The sequence below is a fragment of the Dendropsophus ebraccatus genome, chromosome 10 (genome assembly GCF_027789765.1).
Source record: "Dendropsophus ebraccatus isolate aDenEbr1 chromosome 10, aDenEbr1.pat, whole genome shotgun sequence".
NCBI classification, from domain to species: domain Eukaryota; kingdom Metazoa; phylum Chordata; class Amphibia; order Anura; family Hylidae; genus Dendropsophus; species Dendropsophus ebraccatus.
In genome coordinates, this window is record NC_091463.1 from 94,263,410 (window position 1) to 94,283,234 (window position 19,825).

Sequence of the window (19,825 nt, forward strand, 5' to 3'; positions counted from 1 at the left end):
TTTTTTTTTTTGTTTACTTGTGTCCATACACCTGCTATCGGTGTCCCTGGTGTGATTGTGCCCTTGCAGCGTGTCACACATTGTATACTTGTGTCCATACACCTCCTATCAGTGTCCCCGGTGAATGATTGTGTCCCTGCAGCGTGTCACACACTTTATACTTGTGTCCTACTCTCTACACCTGCTGTCAGTGTCCCCAATGTGATTGTATCCCTGCAGCGTGGCACACATTGTATACTTGTGTCCATACACCTGCTATCAGCTTCCCCGGTGTGTGATTGTGTCCTTGCAGCGTGTCACACACTGTGCACTTGTGTCCATACACCTGCTATCAGCGTCCCGGTGTGTGATTGTGTCCCTGAAGCGTGTCGCACACTTTATACTTGTGTCCATACACCTGCTATCAGTGTCCCCGATGTGTGATTGTGTCCCTGCAGCGTGTCGCACACTTTATACTTGTGTGTATACACCTGCTATCAGCGTCCCCGGTGTGTGATTGTGTCCCTGCAGCGTGTCAAACACTGTGCACTTGTGTCCATAAACCTGCTATCAGCGGCCCCGGTGTATGATTGTATTAATGCAGCGTGTCGCATACTGTATACTTGTGTCCATACACCTGCTATCAGTGTCCCCAGTGTGTGATTGTGTCCCTGCAGCGTGTCGCACACTCTGCACATGTGTCCATACACCTGCTATCAGTGTCCCCGGTGTGTGATTGTGTCCCTGCAGCGTGTCACACACTTAATACTTGTGTCCATACACCTGCTGTCAGTGTCCCCGGTGTGTGATTGTGTCCCTTCAGCGTGTCGCACACTCTGCACTTGTGTCCATACACCTGCTATCAGTGTCCCCGATGTGTGATTGTGTCCCTGCAGCATGTCGCACACTCTGCACTTGTGTCCATACACCTGCTATCAGTGTCCCCGATGTGTGATTGTGTCCCTGCAGCGTGTCGCACACTTTATACTTGTGTCCATACATCTGCTATCAGCATCCCCGGTGTGTGATTGTGTCCCTGCAGCATGTTGCACACTGTGCACTTGTGTCCATACACCTGCTATCAGTGTCCCCAGTGTGTGATTGTGTCCCTGCAGCATGTCACACACTTTATACTTGTGTCCATACACCTGCTATCAGTGTCCCTGGTGTGTGATTGTGTCCCTGCAGCATGTTGCACACTGTGCACTTGTGTCCATACACCTGCTATCAGTGTCCCCGATATGTGATTGTATCCCTGCAGCGTGTCGCACACTTTATACTTGTGTCCATACACCTGCTATCAGTGTCCCCGGTGTGTGATTGTGTCCCTGCAGCATGTCACACACTTTATACTTGTGTCCATACACCTGCTATCAGCGTCCCCGGTGTGTTATTGTGTCCCTACAGCTTGTCGAACACTTTATACTTGTGTCCATACATCTGCTATCAGTGTCCCCGGTGTGTGATTGTGTCCCTGCAGCGTGTCGCACACTTTATACTTGTGTCCATACACCTGCTGTCAGCATCCCCGGTGTGTGATTGTGTCCCTGCAGCGTGTCGCACACTTTATACTTGTGTCCATACACCTGCTGTCAGCGTCCCCGGTGTGTGATTGTGTCCCTGCAGCGTGTCGCACACTTTATACTTGTGTCCATACACCTGCTATCAGCGTCCCCAGTGTGTGATTGTGTCCCTGCAGCGTGTCGCACACTTTATACTTGTGTCCATACACCTGCTATCAGCGTCCCCGGTGTGTGATTGTGTCCCTGCAGCGTGTCGAACACTTTATACTTGTGTCCATACACCTGCTATCAGCGTCCCCGGTGTGTTATTGTGTCCCTACAGCGTGTCGCACACTTTATACTTGTGTCCATACACCTGCTATCAGCGTCCCCGGTGTGTGATTGTGTCCCTACAGCGTGTCGCACACTTTATACTTGTGTCCATACACCTGCTATCAGCGTCCCGGTGTGATTGTGTCCCTGCAGCGTGTCGCACACTTTATACTTGTGTCCATACACCTGCTGTCAGCGTCCCCGGTGTGTGATTGTGTCCCTGCAGCGTGTCGCACACTTTATACTTGTGTCCATACACCTGCTATCAGCGTCCCCGGTGTGTGATTGTGTCCCTGCAGCGTGTCGCACACTTTATACTTGTGTCCATACACCTGCTATCAGGGTCTCGGTGTGTGATTGTGTCCCTGCAGCGTGTCGCACACTTTATACTTGTGTCCATACACCTGCTGTCAGCGTCCCCAGTGTGTGATTGTGTCCCGGCATCGTCCATGCTGCTGTGTGTGCCGCAGGAAGCACAGGCCCATACATGGCAGTGTGTGTGTCATTGTGTGTCTGTGTGTGGTTGGTTGTGTCAGTGCTGCTGGTTGCTAGGTAACTGTCGCTGCTTTAATTCCTATATTTAGGGGTTTTCAGAATAAGGTTGAAGTTTTTATCACACGACGGTCTCTTACAATGCAGAATGAGCGCTCTCTCAGGGTGACAAGGGTGAGACGCCCCTGTATGTCTCCTTACATCCTGCTGTCTCTCTCACCCCAGTATGTCTCCAGCAGTCGTACTGTCTCTCGATTAACTCCAGATGTGTCGATTTCAAGCCCTCTTTTGTATTATATTTTAACCCCCTGTTTTCTGTCTGTCCCCTTCCCTCTCCCCAGCTTCTCTCTCTCTTACCCCCATGTCCCTGCAGCAGTCCTCTCGCCCCCCACCCTTCTCTTACAGTCTATCTTCCCTTCCTTTCCCTCTCTCTCTACCCCCCTCATATCTCCCCATCTTCCCACACTTTCTCCTTCCTTCTCCCCCTCCTTCCCCTCGTTGCCATCTCGCCTCTTCCCTATCCTGTTTGCTTCTCTTTTCCAATACACACATAGGCGCACACGTATGTATATATGTTACAGCCACACGTAACGCCGGTGCCTGTCTTAACCCTGTCCTCTCTGTAAGATGCATCCGAGATATATATATACATGTCTATGTGTGTACGGATGATTGTTATTCTGCATATAATACACCATTCTATCTATCTATCTATCTATCTATCTATCTATCTATCTATCTATCTATCATCTATCTATCTATCTATCTATCTATCTCCTATCTATCTATCTATCTATCTATCTATCTATCTATCTATCTATCTATCTCCTATCTATCTATCTATCTATCTATCTATCTATCTATCTATCTATCTCCTATCTATCTATCTATCTATCTATCTATCTATCTATCTATCTACTATCTATCTATCTATCTATCTACTATCTATCTATCTATCTATCTATCTATCTATCTATCTATCTATCTATCATCTATCTATCTCCTATCTATCTATCTATCATCTATCTATCTCCTATCTATCTATCTATCTATCTATCTATCTATCTATCTATCTATCTATCTATCTATCTATCTCCTATCTATCTATCTATCTATCTATCTATCTATCTATCTCCTATCTATCTCCTATCTATCTATCTATCTATCTATCTATCTATCTATCTATCTCCTATCTATCTTCTATCTATCTATCTATCTATCTATCTATCTATCTATCTATCTATCTATCTATCTATCTATCTATCATCACTATACATATAGATATCTACCAATTTTCTGTCTATAGACACACGCACAACAATATATACAGACATCTCACATCCACTGCTCCCTTATGCAATACAATGTTTTTTTTCCGTCTTGTAATAAACTGATCTCCAGATCTTGTTGTGATAGAATCATTTCTGATCTCCGCTTCGCTCCCCGTATGTTCTCACCATATCCGATAAGTGTCCTTCTGTATTTCTCGTCATGGTATCATCCTATGTCCACCTACTGTTGGTCAACCTGTTACTATTGTGGTTGTGGGCATTGTGTTTCCCCGGTCACTGACCAATATGCGGCCATAATACATGTAGATGGGTGATTTGATGATTTGGGGGGATTGCATAACGTGTATAAGTGTGGCCTATGTTATGTCGTATATGATCGTCATGCGTCCAGTGTATTTCTGTATGGACCATCGTTTGGTCAAGGATGGATTTATCTATATGGAATTGTAGGCCCATGCCTATGGGGGCATCTAGGGAAGGGCATCTGCTGAAGGTAGCATTAAAGGGGTTACTCCCAAGATGAGACGTTATCCCCTATCCACAGCTGATTGGGGGGTCGGACCACTGGCATCTCCACTGATCATAAGAACAGGGGCCCCTTGTCCCCCAATTTGATCACAAGAACAGGGGCCCCCATTTGTATGGAACAGCAGCTATGACTTTTCCAAGCATAGTTGAGTACACCGCTGTGTTATGTTTGGACCTGCCATAGACAGTGGATGGGGCGGTGGTTGAGCATGTGCACTGTCCCTCCATTCACTTGGGGGGGCAAGGGACCTCTGTTCTCATAATCGGTGTGGGTTCTAGTGGGTGACACCCCACCGAGTAGCTGGTTATCCCCTGTTTTAACCTATATATAAGTTAAGGTCTGGCCTACTGGATGGGCAGAGTCTACGGTCTGTGTCTACTATTTTAACCATACTGTATTGTTGGTTACTGATCATGTGACCTGAGTTGTTTTGTACAATATTAATTGTTTATTACCCTATGATTAGAATAATTTCCTTTTTCCTATTAGTTAAAGGTAATCTGTCAGCTGTATAGGATGTCAAGAAGGTGGTGCCAAGTTGTATGTGAATCTTGGGACCCTCACCCATAGCCATAATAGTGGACTAGGGTCTCTCATTTCCACCAGCCCTAAGATGGACCTGGGAGGTGAATGAATGGAGCGGTGGTGGAGTAGTCGTGTGGCCAACCACCATTCCATGCAAACTCCTATCCGCAGTCTTGTCTCTAGTGGTAATAGAAGAGCGGTAATCAAAGGGGGTTCCAGTGGTCACTAGAGTTTTCGTAATGGGAACCAGTCTGTCTTGGATGACCCGTCAGGTGAGAGAAGGGCCAAGAAGTCCTGGAAGGATGTTTTTTTAGGCCTTTGGGTGGACTGGAGAACTGCTAGTTCCAACTTGGGGCCCATCATGATTCGAGTGGTAGTTTTACCGGTTGGGGAACCCTGGGCTATCCGTAGACAAGGCGTTTTGTTAGTCACTGAGACAAGTGCACACAAAGACCAGGACACCAAGGTATTGCGTGGAGAGAGGAGAACCAGAGCGTTATCAGTTAGTGATTGGATCAGATGAAGATTTGATGGCCGTCTGGTATAATAATATCATTAGGATGCAGAGTTGTCTCACCATGTTGGGGGTCCCACTATGTAAGGAGCGGGGTTGCTTGGCGGGACTTTTGTTTCAGGTTATGCGCTCACCCTCAGAGTTTGTTGTAGACTGGTGTCAGGCAGGAGAATACTCGCACATTTATATGTGACTTGGGTCTGTAATATGGATCCAGAAATGTGCAAATGAAATGTTGATCTCATAGATGGGCTAGTGTCCAGATTACAGAAGTGGATATATGCATTAAAGTGGTTCTGTCAGGCGTCTTATATGAGGATCGAGTGTGACGCACCAGAGCTTGTAGAGAAAGCCTGTGAGTCCTGTTTCCTCACCCTCAATCTTAGAGAAAGCTTTGCTCTCCAAGCCCACCCATGTAGAAAGCCTGTGAGTTGCCCTCTGTTAAAGAGCCTGTGTGTCCAGTTGCCCCTGGCCCCTCCTAGAGATTCTGTGAGTTCTGTCGCCCTTGCCCTCCCTTAGAGAGTATGTGACTCCTGTCCCTGTCCCTGGTGGGGGAAGCAGGACTCACAGGCTTTCTCTAAATGTGGGTGGGGGAAGCAGGACTCACAGGCTTTCTCTATGGATGGGTGGGGGAAGCAGGACTCTCAGGCGTTCTCTATATGTGAATGGGAGAAGCAGGACTCTCAGGCTTTCTCTATATGTGAATGGGAGAAGCAGGACTCTCAGGCTTTCTCCATATGTGAATGGGAGAAGCAGGACTCACAGGCTTTCTCTATGTGTGGGTAAGGAAGCAGGACTCTCAGGCGTTCTCTATATGTGAATGGGAGAAGCAGGACTCTCAGGCTTTCTCTATATGTGAATGGGAGAAGCAGGACTCTCAGGCGTTCTCTATGTGTGGGTAAGGAAGCAGGACTCTCAGGCGTTCTCTATATGTTGGTGGAGGAAGCAGGACTCACAGGCTTTCTCTATATGTGAATGGGAGAAGCAGGACTCACAGGCTTTCTCTATATGTGAATGGGGGAAGCAGGACATACAGGCTTTCTCTATGAATATAGATGAGCAAACCAATTTAGAATTATTTTATTTCATTGTAATTTTTTTATATATATGATTTTTTTTTGGAGGGGAGTTGCAGTGGGCCAGCCAAGTGCAGAGTGCAAACTCCTGTCAAAGTCCCTGCTCCTATACACTGTATGGGGGGCACGCGTTGTATGGGCTGGATGCAGAGCATGTCAATGATACAAGCATCAATGCTGTACACATCGCTAGGGGGCTTCATTGTGCTGTGTGCTATAGGCCTCCTCTGCTCCGTGTACGCCCTATATGTGGATATTTAGTGCTGTCTATCCAAGCAGAATAAGCACATAAAGTGGGGGTGGACACAGAACTGCAGAGGTTACATAGACGACGCATACAACCAATGGATGAGCTGTATAAACTGATCAGGATACAACACATGATGTTTAAAAACAGACCGTATAGAAGAGTGAGGAAAATAAAGATGTAGGCAATGAGGTTTACCGCTAAAAAGATGAACCTGAAGGCGGCCGGATGAATGAGATCATAAAGCAGACGAGGTAATACAGCGGAAACTTGCTTTTTTAATTATGAAGGTGTGACCGTGATGGAGATAGACTGTTATATAGGGAGAGTGAGACTTCTGGAGGTGCGAGTCTCGTGACGCTTACATGGCGCGAGATATTAGGAATTATACTGCTGCGGGGGGAGATGGACAACACCTGCTATGGGGAGAGGGTTTTACAGTCAGAGAGTCCATCCGCACCCTGAAGAACCCTAAATGTGAATCCTTCTCATTGCAAAAACTTTCCCAGCTCTTCTCTGACTAACTGTAGTTATTTCCTCTTTTCGGGGGCGTATGCGAATTCGTCATTCATCCACCATAACCCTTCATTGAGACGCAGAAGGTCGAGCGTTGCAATAAATGGCAGCAGTAAGGCTCTCTTCACCACCTGAGGACACCGCGCACGCCCGATAGATCCCGCTGACGTATAATGGCGTCCATTAGGTTGCATTGAGGTGTCGACCCTTTTGGCTGGTGCATGCTTTGCTGTTCCAGGGATGGAGAAGTGTAAATGTTCCCGCAATGTTTGGATGAGGGATTGATGGAACCGTTTCTGTATTTGTCTCTTAGATGCTCGTGGACCTCCCATGCATCGGATGCCCTACGTCACCTCTCCGTATGACCGCCCAGCTTGGAACCCACGATACTGTGTCATCTCTGGAAATCAGCTTCTTATGCTCGATGAGGAGGAGGTAAGAGCTCCCAACAAGTTTCTATCACACCGACATATGTAAACGGTCTGGTGTGGTCATATCACCCACTACGCTCAATGTCTGTCATTCTGCAAGCATCGGCAAGGTCGGTCAATGAACCAACGATAGGTGTTTGATGGGTCGGGTCAGGGCTCTGCTCAGTTCTTCCTCCTAGACCTCACTTTTTGCACATGGGCAATGGCATGATGGAGGAACTTTCCCAAACTGGTCCCTGGGGTGGTAGCCACAAAATAGCCTAAAACAACAGCACAAAAAAAAAAAAATAGAAAACGTTGCATCATCCAAACCTAGATTCATCCCCAGGCAGTAAGGTGTTATATCTTACTACAGAGAATGCCGCTCCTACAGTCACATTTGACTTTACAGGTCAGTGCCTGGCATTGTGCATAGTGATCTCAGGCGTGTGTGAGTGTGCTCGCACCAATCCATTATAGGAGCTTTCCTACGTGAATTTTATCAATTATTGATGTCGAGAATATTAGTCGGCTCTTTGGGTGCCTAAAAGCTACTAGGAAAGTCATTCAAGAGGGGAGACTAATGTTGAAGCTAGGTTCACACAACGTACTATTGTTGAAAAGAACGGCCGTTGTTTAATGCATTGTGTGACAACAATGGCTGTTGTTCCATTGACTTCAATGCATTTCATTGCAGTATGAATGGAGAACAACAACGGTTCTTTTCAAAAATAGTACGTTGTGTGAACATAGCCTTAGGCTATATTCACACTACGTAAGAGACCGGCCGTTCCGTGACCCCCACCGGATCATCCTTCTGGCCACAGAGCTCTGATGCGGGCGCATCAGCGCGCGCCCGTATCAGAGCTTCCCTTAGCCCACAGTGAAGCAAGTGGCCTGAGCCGCTCGCTTCACTGTGTGAACTGACAGGTCTTTCTGCGGCCGGAATTCACTGAATTCCGGCCGCAGAAAACTGACATGTCAGTTGTTTGCGGCGGCGTATGGGATCCCGGCCGGAGCGCACACGATGTGTGTACGCTCCGGCCGGGATGCCATAGAACAACAGGCATTGTTCCACTGCGGTAAAAGTACGTCCGTTGTTGGCATCAGCAACAACGGCCGTACTTTTACGTGGTGTGAACATAGCCTAAAGGAGAAGTCCTATTGAAGTACAAAAACTGCAGGCAGGCTTGTGGGGGCAGGAAAATAATAAACAACTGAGCTCACTTGTCTTCGTGTTTCCGATAAGCCGCTACTGGGTCCCGTTAACATCCCGTGTGTCATATACCCGGCTTCTCCAGCTGAAAGGTCATGGCGTGGCCGAGTGATAGCCTGCTCAGCCAGTCAGTGTCTGGGGCGGTGTCCCTCCTCAGTCACTGATTGGCTGGGCGGGCAGCCGAGGGTGTGATATTGCAGCTAGCAGAGCTGCAGGACCTGGCCTGATATGAACGGGACCCGTGAACGGCATATCGGAGGCACGGAGACAGGTGAGGTCAGTTGTTTGTCATATCCCTGCCCCCACCAGCCTGCCTGCCATTTTTTGTACTTTTGTGGGACTTCTCCTTTAATGCATAAAGTACATTTACCACAGGTGAGTAGCCTGGTTATATATAAGGCGGATGTGGGTAGATAGTAAATGTTCTGGGTGAGAAAACCCTTAGTAGTTTATCCTGTGCTGTGCTTGGTCTGTGAGGAAGGGACGGCGCAGCTTATCCAGAGCTGAGGCAGCAGTGTGACAGCAGGGGGAGCTACAACTAAAGGATCTCCATCAGGTTACACTAGGATTCCAACTGTAATCTTAAAACGGTAAAAATCGGCCCATGTAACTAATATTGCCATATCCTTAAAAACCTAGATAAAATATGATGCTAGAATAGCTGTTTTCTTTTCATTTCTTCGCCTTAAAGGGATAGTTATGCAAAAAAATAATAAAATCTTCCAAATCACTTCTATTTAAAAATCTTACGTTTTCTAGCACTTATCAGCTGCTGTATGTCCTGCAGGAAGTGGTGTATTCTCTCCATTCTGACACAGCTGCCACCTTTGTCCATGTCAGGTAATGTCCAGAGTTGGAGCAAATCCCCATAGAAAACCTCTCCTGCTGTCCAGACTGGAAATAATACCACTTCCTGCAGGACATACTGAGTCATCCCTCAAAAAAACAAGCCCTCATACATCCTCATACATCATACATATACAAAATTATTTAAAAAAAAAAATCTACAGGGGTTGTGATATCTACTCTATATTTTATTACTCTTTATTTTATTATTTTATTTTTTATGTTGTTTTTTTTTTTTTAACGTTATACGTAATGCCAAACTGTGGTCTTTTCTCTGTTAAAAAAAAAAAAGACCAAACACAGGAAGTCCCCGTTCTTTGTACACTGACACAAGGAAAGACACCTGTCCATCATGCAGGTTGTATATCAGCTGAGGGCAATTAACTTAGGCTAATTATATTACCAGCTCTACCAGGAGACAATGCTCTTTGTTATGTAACATTTCAGTCAGTATAATGTCACTGTGTGGTTACAGAGGTTTTGGTGCTGTGTGACAGGAGAGCTGACCATACAATGTGAGCACCCCCAGGATTCTCTGCTACTGAATGTGGATGCGCACCAGCTGTACACATGCGCATCGAGGACTTGTTCTGCTCTGTGCGCGCCCAGGAATGGCTGTCAATCAATACCAATTCTGGAATTTTGTTGAATCAAAAAAAAAAATGTAAAAAAAAAGGTGTTTTATTGTACAAAAGTAGTAAAACACTATATAAACTATATAAACAGAAATGCTGTACAGATCGGTGTATTACTTACATTATTCTGTTCAGCTGTTCTCCTAATATGCAGGAGAATAGGCTTTGTGCTGCGCCACTTCTTCCGACCCCTACAGATGTGAATTGACAGCTGTCTGCCTATGTACAGTATAAATAGACAACTGCCAATCAGCAGCTGGTGGGCAGAGTTTTCTGCTTCTCATGAATATCCAGGACTACTGAGCACATGCAAATAATGGAGAGGAATAGTTTGCCATACTTAGTAAAGTCTAGCCCGTCATGTCTGATTCCACACAAGAGCTGCTGTAGAGCAAACATTCTGCTGACTATGATAGAAAAGAGTCAGATCACACAGGACATGGCAGCTTGTTGTGTATGGGGCCCTGCAGACCGGTCAGACTGAAAGTGTGTACAATGGGCAAGTGAGCTCAGAACTGGTGGAGCATGGAGCAATGAAGGAAGAAGGTGTCTGGATTACGTTCTATATCACGTGAATGGCCGGGTACGTGGGCCTTAATTACCTGGGGAAAGATGGCACCAGGATGCACAATGGGAAAGAGACAAGATGGCGGCGACAAGGTGGTGGGTACTGTTCTGCTGGAAACCTTGTGCCCTGGCATCATATGGATGTTACTGTTACACATACTACCTACCTAGCCATTGTACACACCAAGGCCCTGCCCTTCATGGCAGGAGGACCCCCTAATGGCAGCAGGTAAAGCCCCAAGGGCTACACTGCAGAAATTGTTCAGTCTCCAGATTCTCCAGATCTCAATCCGATCGATCATCTGTGGGATGTGCTTGAGAAACGTCCTATGCATGGAGACCGCACCCATCACCTTACAGGATCTGATACTGATCCCACAGGGGGCACCACAGGGATAATGGAGGCAGCACCTCACACCTTACAGGATCTGATACTGATCCCACAGGGGGCACCACAGGGATAATGGAGGCAGCACCTCACACCTTACAGGATCTGATGCTGATCCCACAGGGGGCACCACAGGGATAATGGAGGCAGCACCCCACACCTTACAGGATCTGATACTGATCCCACAGGGGGCACCACAGGGATAATGGAGGCAGCACCTCACACCTTACAGGATCTGATACTGATCCCACAGGGGGCACCACAGGGATAATGGAGGCAGCACCTCACACCTTACAGGATCTGATACTGATCCCACAGGGGGCACCACAGGGATAATGGAGGCAGCACCCCACACCTTACAGGACGTACAGGATCTGATACTGATCCCACAGGGAGCACCACAGGGATAATGGAGGCAGCACCCCACACCTTACAGGATCTGATACTGATCCCACAGGGAGCACCACAGGGATAATGGAGGCAGCACCCCATACCTTACAGGATCTGATACTGATCCCACAGGGGGCACCACAGGGATAATGGAGGCAGCACCCCACACCTTACAGGATCTGATACTGATCCCACAGGGAGCACCACAGGGATAATGGAGGCAGCACCCCATACCTTACAGGATCTGATACTGATCCCACAGGGGGCACCACAGGGATAATGGAGGCAGCACCTCACACCTTACAGGATCTGATAATGATCCCACAGGGGGCACCACAGGGATAATGGAGGCAGCACCCCACACCTTACAGGACGTACAGGATCTGATACTGATCCCACAGGGGGCACCACAGGGATAATGGAGGCAGCACCCCACACCTTACAGGACGTACAGGATCTGATACTGATCCCACAGGGGGCACCACAGGGATAATGGAGGCAGCACCCCACACCTTACAGGATCTGATACTGATCCCACAGGGGGCACCACAGGGATAATGGAGGCAGCACCCCACACCTTACAGGATCTATTACTGATCCCACAGGGGGCACCACAGGGATAATGGAGGCAGCACCCCACACCTTACAGGACGTACAGGATCTGATACTGATCCCACAGGGGGCACCACAGGGATAATGGAGGCAGCACCTCACACCTTACAGGATCTGATACTGATCCCACAGGGGGCACCACAGGGATAATGGAGGCAGCACCCCATACCTTACAGGATCTGATACTGATCCCACAGGGGGCACCACAGGGATAATGGAGGCAGCACCCCACACCTTACAGCATCTATTACTGATCAAGCCTAGGAGAGCATGACCTACACAATATTAGACAAGGCTTTTTAATGATATGACTGATCAGTGGCTTTTGCCTCTAAGAACAAGATGACTCTAAATTAGGGATGGTCCGAACCTGCCGAGGTTCGGGGTTAATATCCGTGGAGCGGGCGGATCCAGCGGGAGTAACGCCCTCAAAACTGGGATACAGCCTATAGCTATGGCTGTATCCCAGTTTTCCAGGCGGTCCTCCCGCTGGATCCGCACGCTCCACAGAGCAGGCAGACAGCGGGAATCATTACCGAGGGTTCGGGTTCGTACAAACCCGAACCGAACTCGGTTTGGACCATCCCTACACTAAATCAATATGTCTGAATATGTGCAAAGCTTTATACTTTTCCAGCCTTAAAGGAGTCTTCCAGCATCTAGTCGGCCATACATGATGTAGCTGTCAGCCATACTCTTATTCTATTTTCAGTTAACAGTGAAAAGCGCATAAAGCCACTGGCAAAAAAGGAAAGGACGGACATGGTGAAAACCAACATGGCTGACTCCACTGTCCCCACACCATGTAGATTGTTGGTCAATCCTCACTCTCAGACTTTTACCTGGACCTAGACGTGACCTCATTGTATTGCTGCACTGCGAAGCCCTTAGTTTTAGGAATGTCCGACCGACCGATTTGCCACATTGTATAGGTTATGTTGGGTGCCGTACTATGGAGATAGAGGCACCATGAGCTCTGAGACCTCCACAATGTCTTTTGGTTTGGAACTTGTATGGAGACATGCAGAGGTACATAGAGGTACATGGTATGGAGGCAGCAGAGGTACATAGAGGTACATGGTATGGAGACACACAGAGGTACATAGAAGTACGTGGTATAGAGGTACATAGAGGTACATGGTATAGAGGTACATAGAGGTACATGGTATGGAGACACACAGAGGTACATAGAGGTACATAGAGGTACATGGTATGGAGGCATGCAGAGGTACATAGAGGTACATGGTATGGAGGCAGCAGAGGTACATAGAGGTACATAGAGGTACATGGTATGGAGACACACAGAGGTACATAGAGGTACATGTTATGGAGGCAGCAGAGGTACATAGAGGTACATGGTATGGAGGCAGCAGAGGTACATAGAGGTACATGGTATAGAGACATGCAGAGGTACATAGAGGTACATGGTATGGAGGCAGCAGAGGTACAAAGAGATACATAGTATGGAGGCATGCAGAGGTACATAGAGGTGCATAGAGGTACATAGTATTGAGACATGCAGAGGTACATAGAGGTACATGGTATGGAGGCATGCAGAGGTACATAGAGGTACATGGTATGGAGGCAGCAGAGGTACATAGAGGTGCATAGAGGTACATAGAGGTACATGGTATTGAGACATGCAGAGGTACATAGAGGTACATGGTATGGAGGCATGCAGAGGTACATAGAGGTGCATAGAGGTACATAGAGGTACATGGTATGGAGGCAGCAGAGGTACATAGAGGTACATGGTATGGAGGCATGCAGAGGTACATTGACGTACATGGTATTGAGACATGCAGAGGTACATAGAGGTACATGGTATGGAGGCATGCAGAGGTACCTAGAGGTACATGGTATTGAGACATGCAGAGGTACATAGAGGTACATGGTATGGAGGCAGCAGAGGTACAAAGAGGTACATGGTATGGAGACAGCAGAGGTACATAGAGGTGCATAGAGGTACATGGTATGGAGGCATGCAGAGGTACATAGAGGTACATGGTATGGAGACAGCAGAGGTACATAGAGGTACATGGTATGGAGACACACAGAGGTACATGGTATGGAGGCATGCAGAGGTACAAAGAGGTACATGGTATGGAGACAGCAGAGGTACATAGAGGTGCATAGAGGTACATGGTATAGAGACACACAGAGGTACATAGAGGTACATGGTATGGAGGCATGCAGAGGTACATAGAGGTACATAGAGGTGCATAGAGGTACATAGAGGTACATAGAGGTGCATAGAGGTACATGGTATGGAGACACAGAGGTACATAGAGGTACATGGTATGGAGGCAGCAGAGGTACATAGAGGTACATGGTATGGAGACACAGAGGTACATAGAGGTACATGGTATGGAGGCAGCAGAGGTACATAGAGGTACATGGTATGGAGACACACAGAGGTACAAAGAGGTACATGGTATGGAGACAGCAGAGGTACATAGAGGTACATGGTATAGAGGCATGCAGAGGTACATAGAGGTGCATAGAGGTATTGGGTATGGAGGCAGCAGAGGTACATAGAGGTACATGGTATGGAGGCAGCAGAGGTACATAGAGGTACATAGAGGTGCATAGAGGTACATGGTATGGAGACACACAGAGGTACATAGAGGTATATTGGGTATGGAGGCAGCAGAGGTACATAGAGGTACATGGTATGGAGGCAGCAGAGGTACATAGAGGTACATAGAGGTACATGGTATGGAGACACACAGAGGTACATAGAGGTACATGGTATGGAGACAGCAGAGGTACATAGAGGTACATGGTATGGAGGCAGCAGAGGTACATAGAGGTACATGGTATGGAGGCATGCAGAGGTACATAGAGGTACATAGAGGTGCATAGAGGTACATAGAGGTGCATAGAGGTACATGGTATGGAGACACACAGAGGTACATAGAGGTACATGGTATGGAGGCAGCAGAGGTACATAGAGGTGCATGGAGGTACATAGAGGTGCATAGAGGTACATGGTATGGAGACACACAGAGGTACATAGAGGTACATGGTATGGAGACACACAGAGGTACATAGAGGTACATGGTATGGAGGCAGCAGAGGTACATAGAGGTACATAGAGGTGCATAGAGGTGCATAGAGGTACATGGTATGGAGACACACAGAGGTACATAGAGGTACATGGTATAGAGGTACATGGTATGGAGGCAGCAGAGGTACATAGAGGTACATGGTATGGAGGCATGCAGAAGTACATAGAGGTACATAGAGGTACATGGTATGGAGACACAAAGAGGTACATAGAGGTACATGGTATGGAGGCAGCAGAGGTACATAGAGGTGCATAGAGGTACATGGTATGGAGACAGCAGAGGTACATAGAGGTACATAGAGGTACATGGTATGGAGACAGCAGAGGTACATAGAGGTACATGGTATAGAGGCATGCAGAGGTACATAGAGGTATAGGGTATGGAGGCAGCAGAGGTACATAGAGGTACATGGTATGGAGGCATGCAGAGGTACATAGAGGTACATAGAGGTGCATAGAGGTACATAGAGGTGCATAGAGGTACATGGTATGGAAACACACAGAGGTACATGGTATAGAGGTACATAAAGGTACATGGTATGGAGGCATGCAGAAGTACATAGAGGTGCATAGAGGTACATAAAGGTACATGGTATGGAGACACACAGAGGTACATGGTATGGAGGCAGCAGAGGTAAATAGAGGTACATAGAGGTACATGGTATGGAGACACACAGAGGTACATGGTATGGAGGCAGCAGAGGTACATAGAGGTGCATGGTATGGAGACACACAGAGGTACATAGAGGTACATGGTATGGAGGCAGCAGAGGTACATAGAGGTACATGGTATGGAGGCAGCAGAGGTACATAGAGGTACATAGAGGTACATGGTGTGGAGACACACAGAGGTACATAGATGTACATGGTATTGAGACACACAGAGGTACATAGAGGTACATGGTATAGAGGTACATAGAGGTACATGGTATGGAGACACACAGAGGTACATAGAGGTACGTGGTATAGAGGTACATAGAGGTACATGGTATAGAGGTACATAGAGGTACATGGTATGGAGACACACAGAGGTACATAGATGTACATGGTATGGAGACACACAGAGGTACATAGAGGTACATGGTATAGAGGTACATGGTATAGAGGTACATAGAGGTACATGGTATGGAGGCAGCAGAGGTACATAGAGGTACATGGTATAGAGGTACATAGAGGTACATGGTATGGAGACACACAGAGGTACATAGATGTACATGGTATGGAGACACACAGAGGTACATAGAGGTACATGGTATGGAGACACCCAGAGGTACATAGAAGTACATGGTATGGAGACAGCAGAGGTACATAGAAGTACAGTGGTACCTTGGTTTAAGAGTAACTTGGTTTAAGAGCGTTTTGGTTTAAGAGCTCACAGTTTTTCAAAATTGTAACTTGGTATAAGAGCACTGCTTTGGTTTAAGAGCTCCCTGTACTGGGTGGGAGGGAGAATGGGGGAGGGGCATGGTCTGCATAGCGCGGTCTACAGCACTGTACTCTGACCCAGGAGGTCTCCCTCACCTTCCAAATCATGGTAGATCCACTTCAGGCTGGGGCTTACATAAGGGGACAGGACTGTGGAGGTAATCTCTTCATAGCTGTAACTTATAATATCACATGTTCTGCTGTTTCTAAATGTTTGCTTCATTATTTTTACATTTTTTTCAGAATAATAAATCATTATTTTTGGGGTGTGGAACCAATTGTCTGCATTTCTATAATTTCTTATGGGAAAATTTGCTTTGGTTTAAGAGTGGATTTGGATTACAAGCGCAGTCCCGGAACCAATTATGCTTGTAATCCAAGGCACCACTGTACATGGTATGGAGACACACAGAGGTACATGGTATGGAGACACACAGAGGTACATGGAGGTACATGGTATGGAGACAGCAGAGGTACATAGAGGTACATGGTATGGAGACAGCAGAGGTACATAGAGGTACATGGTATGGAGACAGCAGAGGTACATAGAGGTACATGGTATGGAGACACACAGAGGTACATAGAGGTACATGGTATGGAGACACACAGAGGTACATAGAGGTACATGGTATGGAGACAGCAGAGGTACATAGAGGTACATGGTATGGAGACAGCAGAGGTACATAGAGGTACATGGTATAGAGACACACAGAGGTACATAGAGGTGCATGGTATGGAGACACACAGAGGTACATAGAGGTACATGGTATGGAGACACACAGAGGTACATAGAGGTGCATGGTATGGAGACACACAGAGGTACATAGAGGTGCATGGTATGGAGACACACAGAGGTACATAGAGGTACATGGTATGGAGACACACAGAGGTACATAGAGGTACATGGTATGGAGACACACAGAGGTACACTAAGGGCGACATACACCTCTTTGGGAGCCCTGTTGTACTTGTATAAACATGGCCGTGTACGTGATCTCGGATTTCCACGGCCGGCTTTAAGCCTGCTACACAAGAAACAGAAGCTGCATGATAACCATTAATGTCAGCCATTGCAGAGTTGCCCAGATTGCGGTGACATATGTTTAGTACGGTTTTCTACTGGCTTCACTAGCATGTACGGGTCTCATCTGCTCAGCTCAGCCACAGACGGGGATAGGAGGGAAAATGTTAGCAAGCCTCAGCGGTGTTGTCCATGTGGTCCATATGGTCCCGTATTACAAGACACCTTCATACTGCTTCCTCTTCTCCCATAGAGGCAATGCTCGGGAATATCACATCTAATGGAACACGACATGAATAAACACCCTCTAAGACGTTACATCCAGGGCTGATAGAGTTATATAGCACTGAAATGCCCCCGATCCATCCCGACACCACAAATACATCAATGTGCATGTAGCGTCATATATCTTTGCATCTGGCGGTATATTAGGGTCCATCGATTTCATCATTTGGTGGTATAATAGGGCCCATAGATTTCCACATATGCCAGTATAATAGGGTCCATCGACTTCCAGATGTGTCTGTATACTAGAGTCCATTGATTTCCAGATGTGGCAGTATAGTAGGGTCCATCGATTTCCAGATGTGGTGGTATAATAGGGTCCATAGATTTCCAGATGCAGCGGTATAATAGGGTCCATAGATGTTCAGATGTGGCGGTATAAAAGGGTCCATCAATATCCATATGCAGCGGTATAATAGGGTCCATAGATGTTTAGATATGGTGGTATAATAGGGTCCATAGAAGTACAGATGTGGCAGTATAGTAGGGTCCATAGATTTCCAGATGTGGCGGTATAATAGAGTCCATAGAAGTCCAGATGTGGCAGTATAGTAAGGTCCATAGATTTCCAGATGTAGCGGTATAATAGAGTCCATAGAAGTCCAGATGTGGCAGTATAGTAGGGTCCATCGATTTCCAGATGTGGTGGTATAATAGGTAGGGTCCATAGATGTCCAGATGTGGCGGTATAATAGGCTCCATAGATTTCCAGATGTGGTGGTATTATAAAGTCCATTGATTTCCAGATGTGGCGGTATAGTAGGGTCCATCGATTTCCAGATGTGGCGGTATAGTAGGGTCCATCGATGTCCAGATGTGGCGGTATTATAGGGTCCATTGATTTCCAGATGTGGCGTTATAATGGGGTCCGTAGATTTCCAGATGTGGCATTATAATGGGGTCCATAGATTTCCAGATGTGGCGGTATAAGAAGGTCCATAGACTTCTATAGGTCGGTGATGCTCCCGCTCCATCTATCATGGTGACATCATGACATCATGGTGACATCTTCAGCATCTGCCTTTGCTTCTGCCTCCAGATATAATTGGATTCATACAGAGATACAGTAGGGTCGATACATTTCTATATGCCCGAACTACACCTGCTTAATGTGCTACGATCATTGTGTAGCTAGCATCTTATATCTTTGCATTTACTCATATTTCAGGAGGTATAGGGGCCCAGATGTCATTACAGCCTCCGCAGCACTGGTCTGGGTCACCTCTACATGGTTCTGTCTGGTATAGTCCTGGCAACGCCAGGGGCCACAAAGTCAGGGGTCAGGCAGTACGGGGGGAGCCCATGTGGCATGATGTAGTCATATTACATAAGGGCCCTGAGATATAGGGGCCCACTTGTCATTGCAGCCTCTGCAGTTGTCATTGTGTCTAGTCTGGATTATCTCTACATGGTTCTGTCTGGTATAGTCCTGACAGGACAGGGGGCTGCAGAGCCAGGGGATCAGGCAGTATAAGGCCAGCCAGTGTAGCATGATGCAGTCATAAGGGCCCTGAGGTATAGGGGCCCAGTTGTCATTGCAACCTCTGCAGCACTGTCTAGTCTGGATTACCTCTACATGGTCTGTCCATCTTCTGTGGTCCCGGCAGGACAAGAGGCCATGCGGTCATGGGTCGGGCAGTTTGAGGAGAGCCCACATAGCATGATGCTTTCACATTGCCTAAGGGCCCTGAGGTTTAGGGGCCCAGTTGTCATTGCAACCTCTGCAGCACTGTCTAGTCTGGATTACCTCTATATGGTCTGTCCATCTGCTGTGGTCCCGGCAGGACAAACGGCTGCACAGTAACGGGTCAGGCAGAATGAGGAAAGCCCATGTAACATGAAGCAGTCATACTGCATTAGGGCCCTGAGGTCCTGAGCTGTATGGGCCCAGCTGCAATTGCCACCTCTGCAGCACTGTCTGCCACACACACAGTCTGGACCACCTCCGCAGGTTC

The 19,825-nt window shown here is 47.2% G+C and overlaps 1 protein-coding gene across 11 annotated transcripts in view; it reads left to right on the forward strand.

The window, feature by feature from the left end:
- Positions 1–19,825, forward strand: part of SYNGAP1 (synaptic Ras GTPase activating protein 1) — a 169,707-nt gene that overhangs the window by 37,842 nt on the left and 112,040 nt on the right. For all 11 annotated transcript variants that reach the window (XR_011364742.1, XM_069985465.1, XM_069985471.1 and 8 more), the window contains exon 2: positions 7,319–7,440. Coding sequence is in view for 10 of the 11 variants with exons in the window: in XM_069985465.1 (XP_069841566.1) it covers positions 7,319–7,440 (122 nt within the window). In the remaining variant the exon portion in view is untranslated. The remainder of the gene's footprint in view (positions 1–7,318; positions 7,441–19,825) is intronic.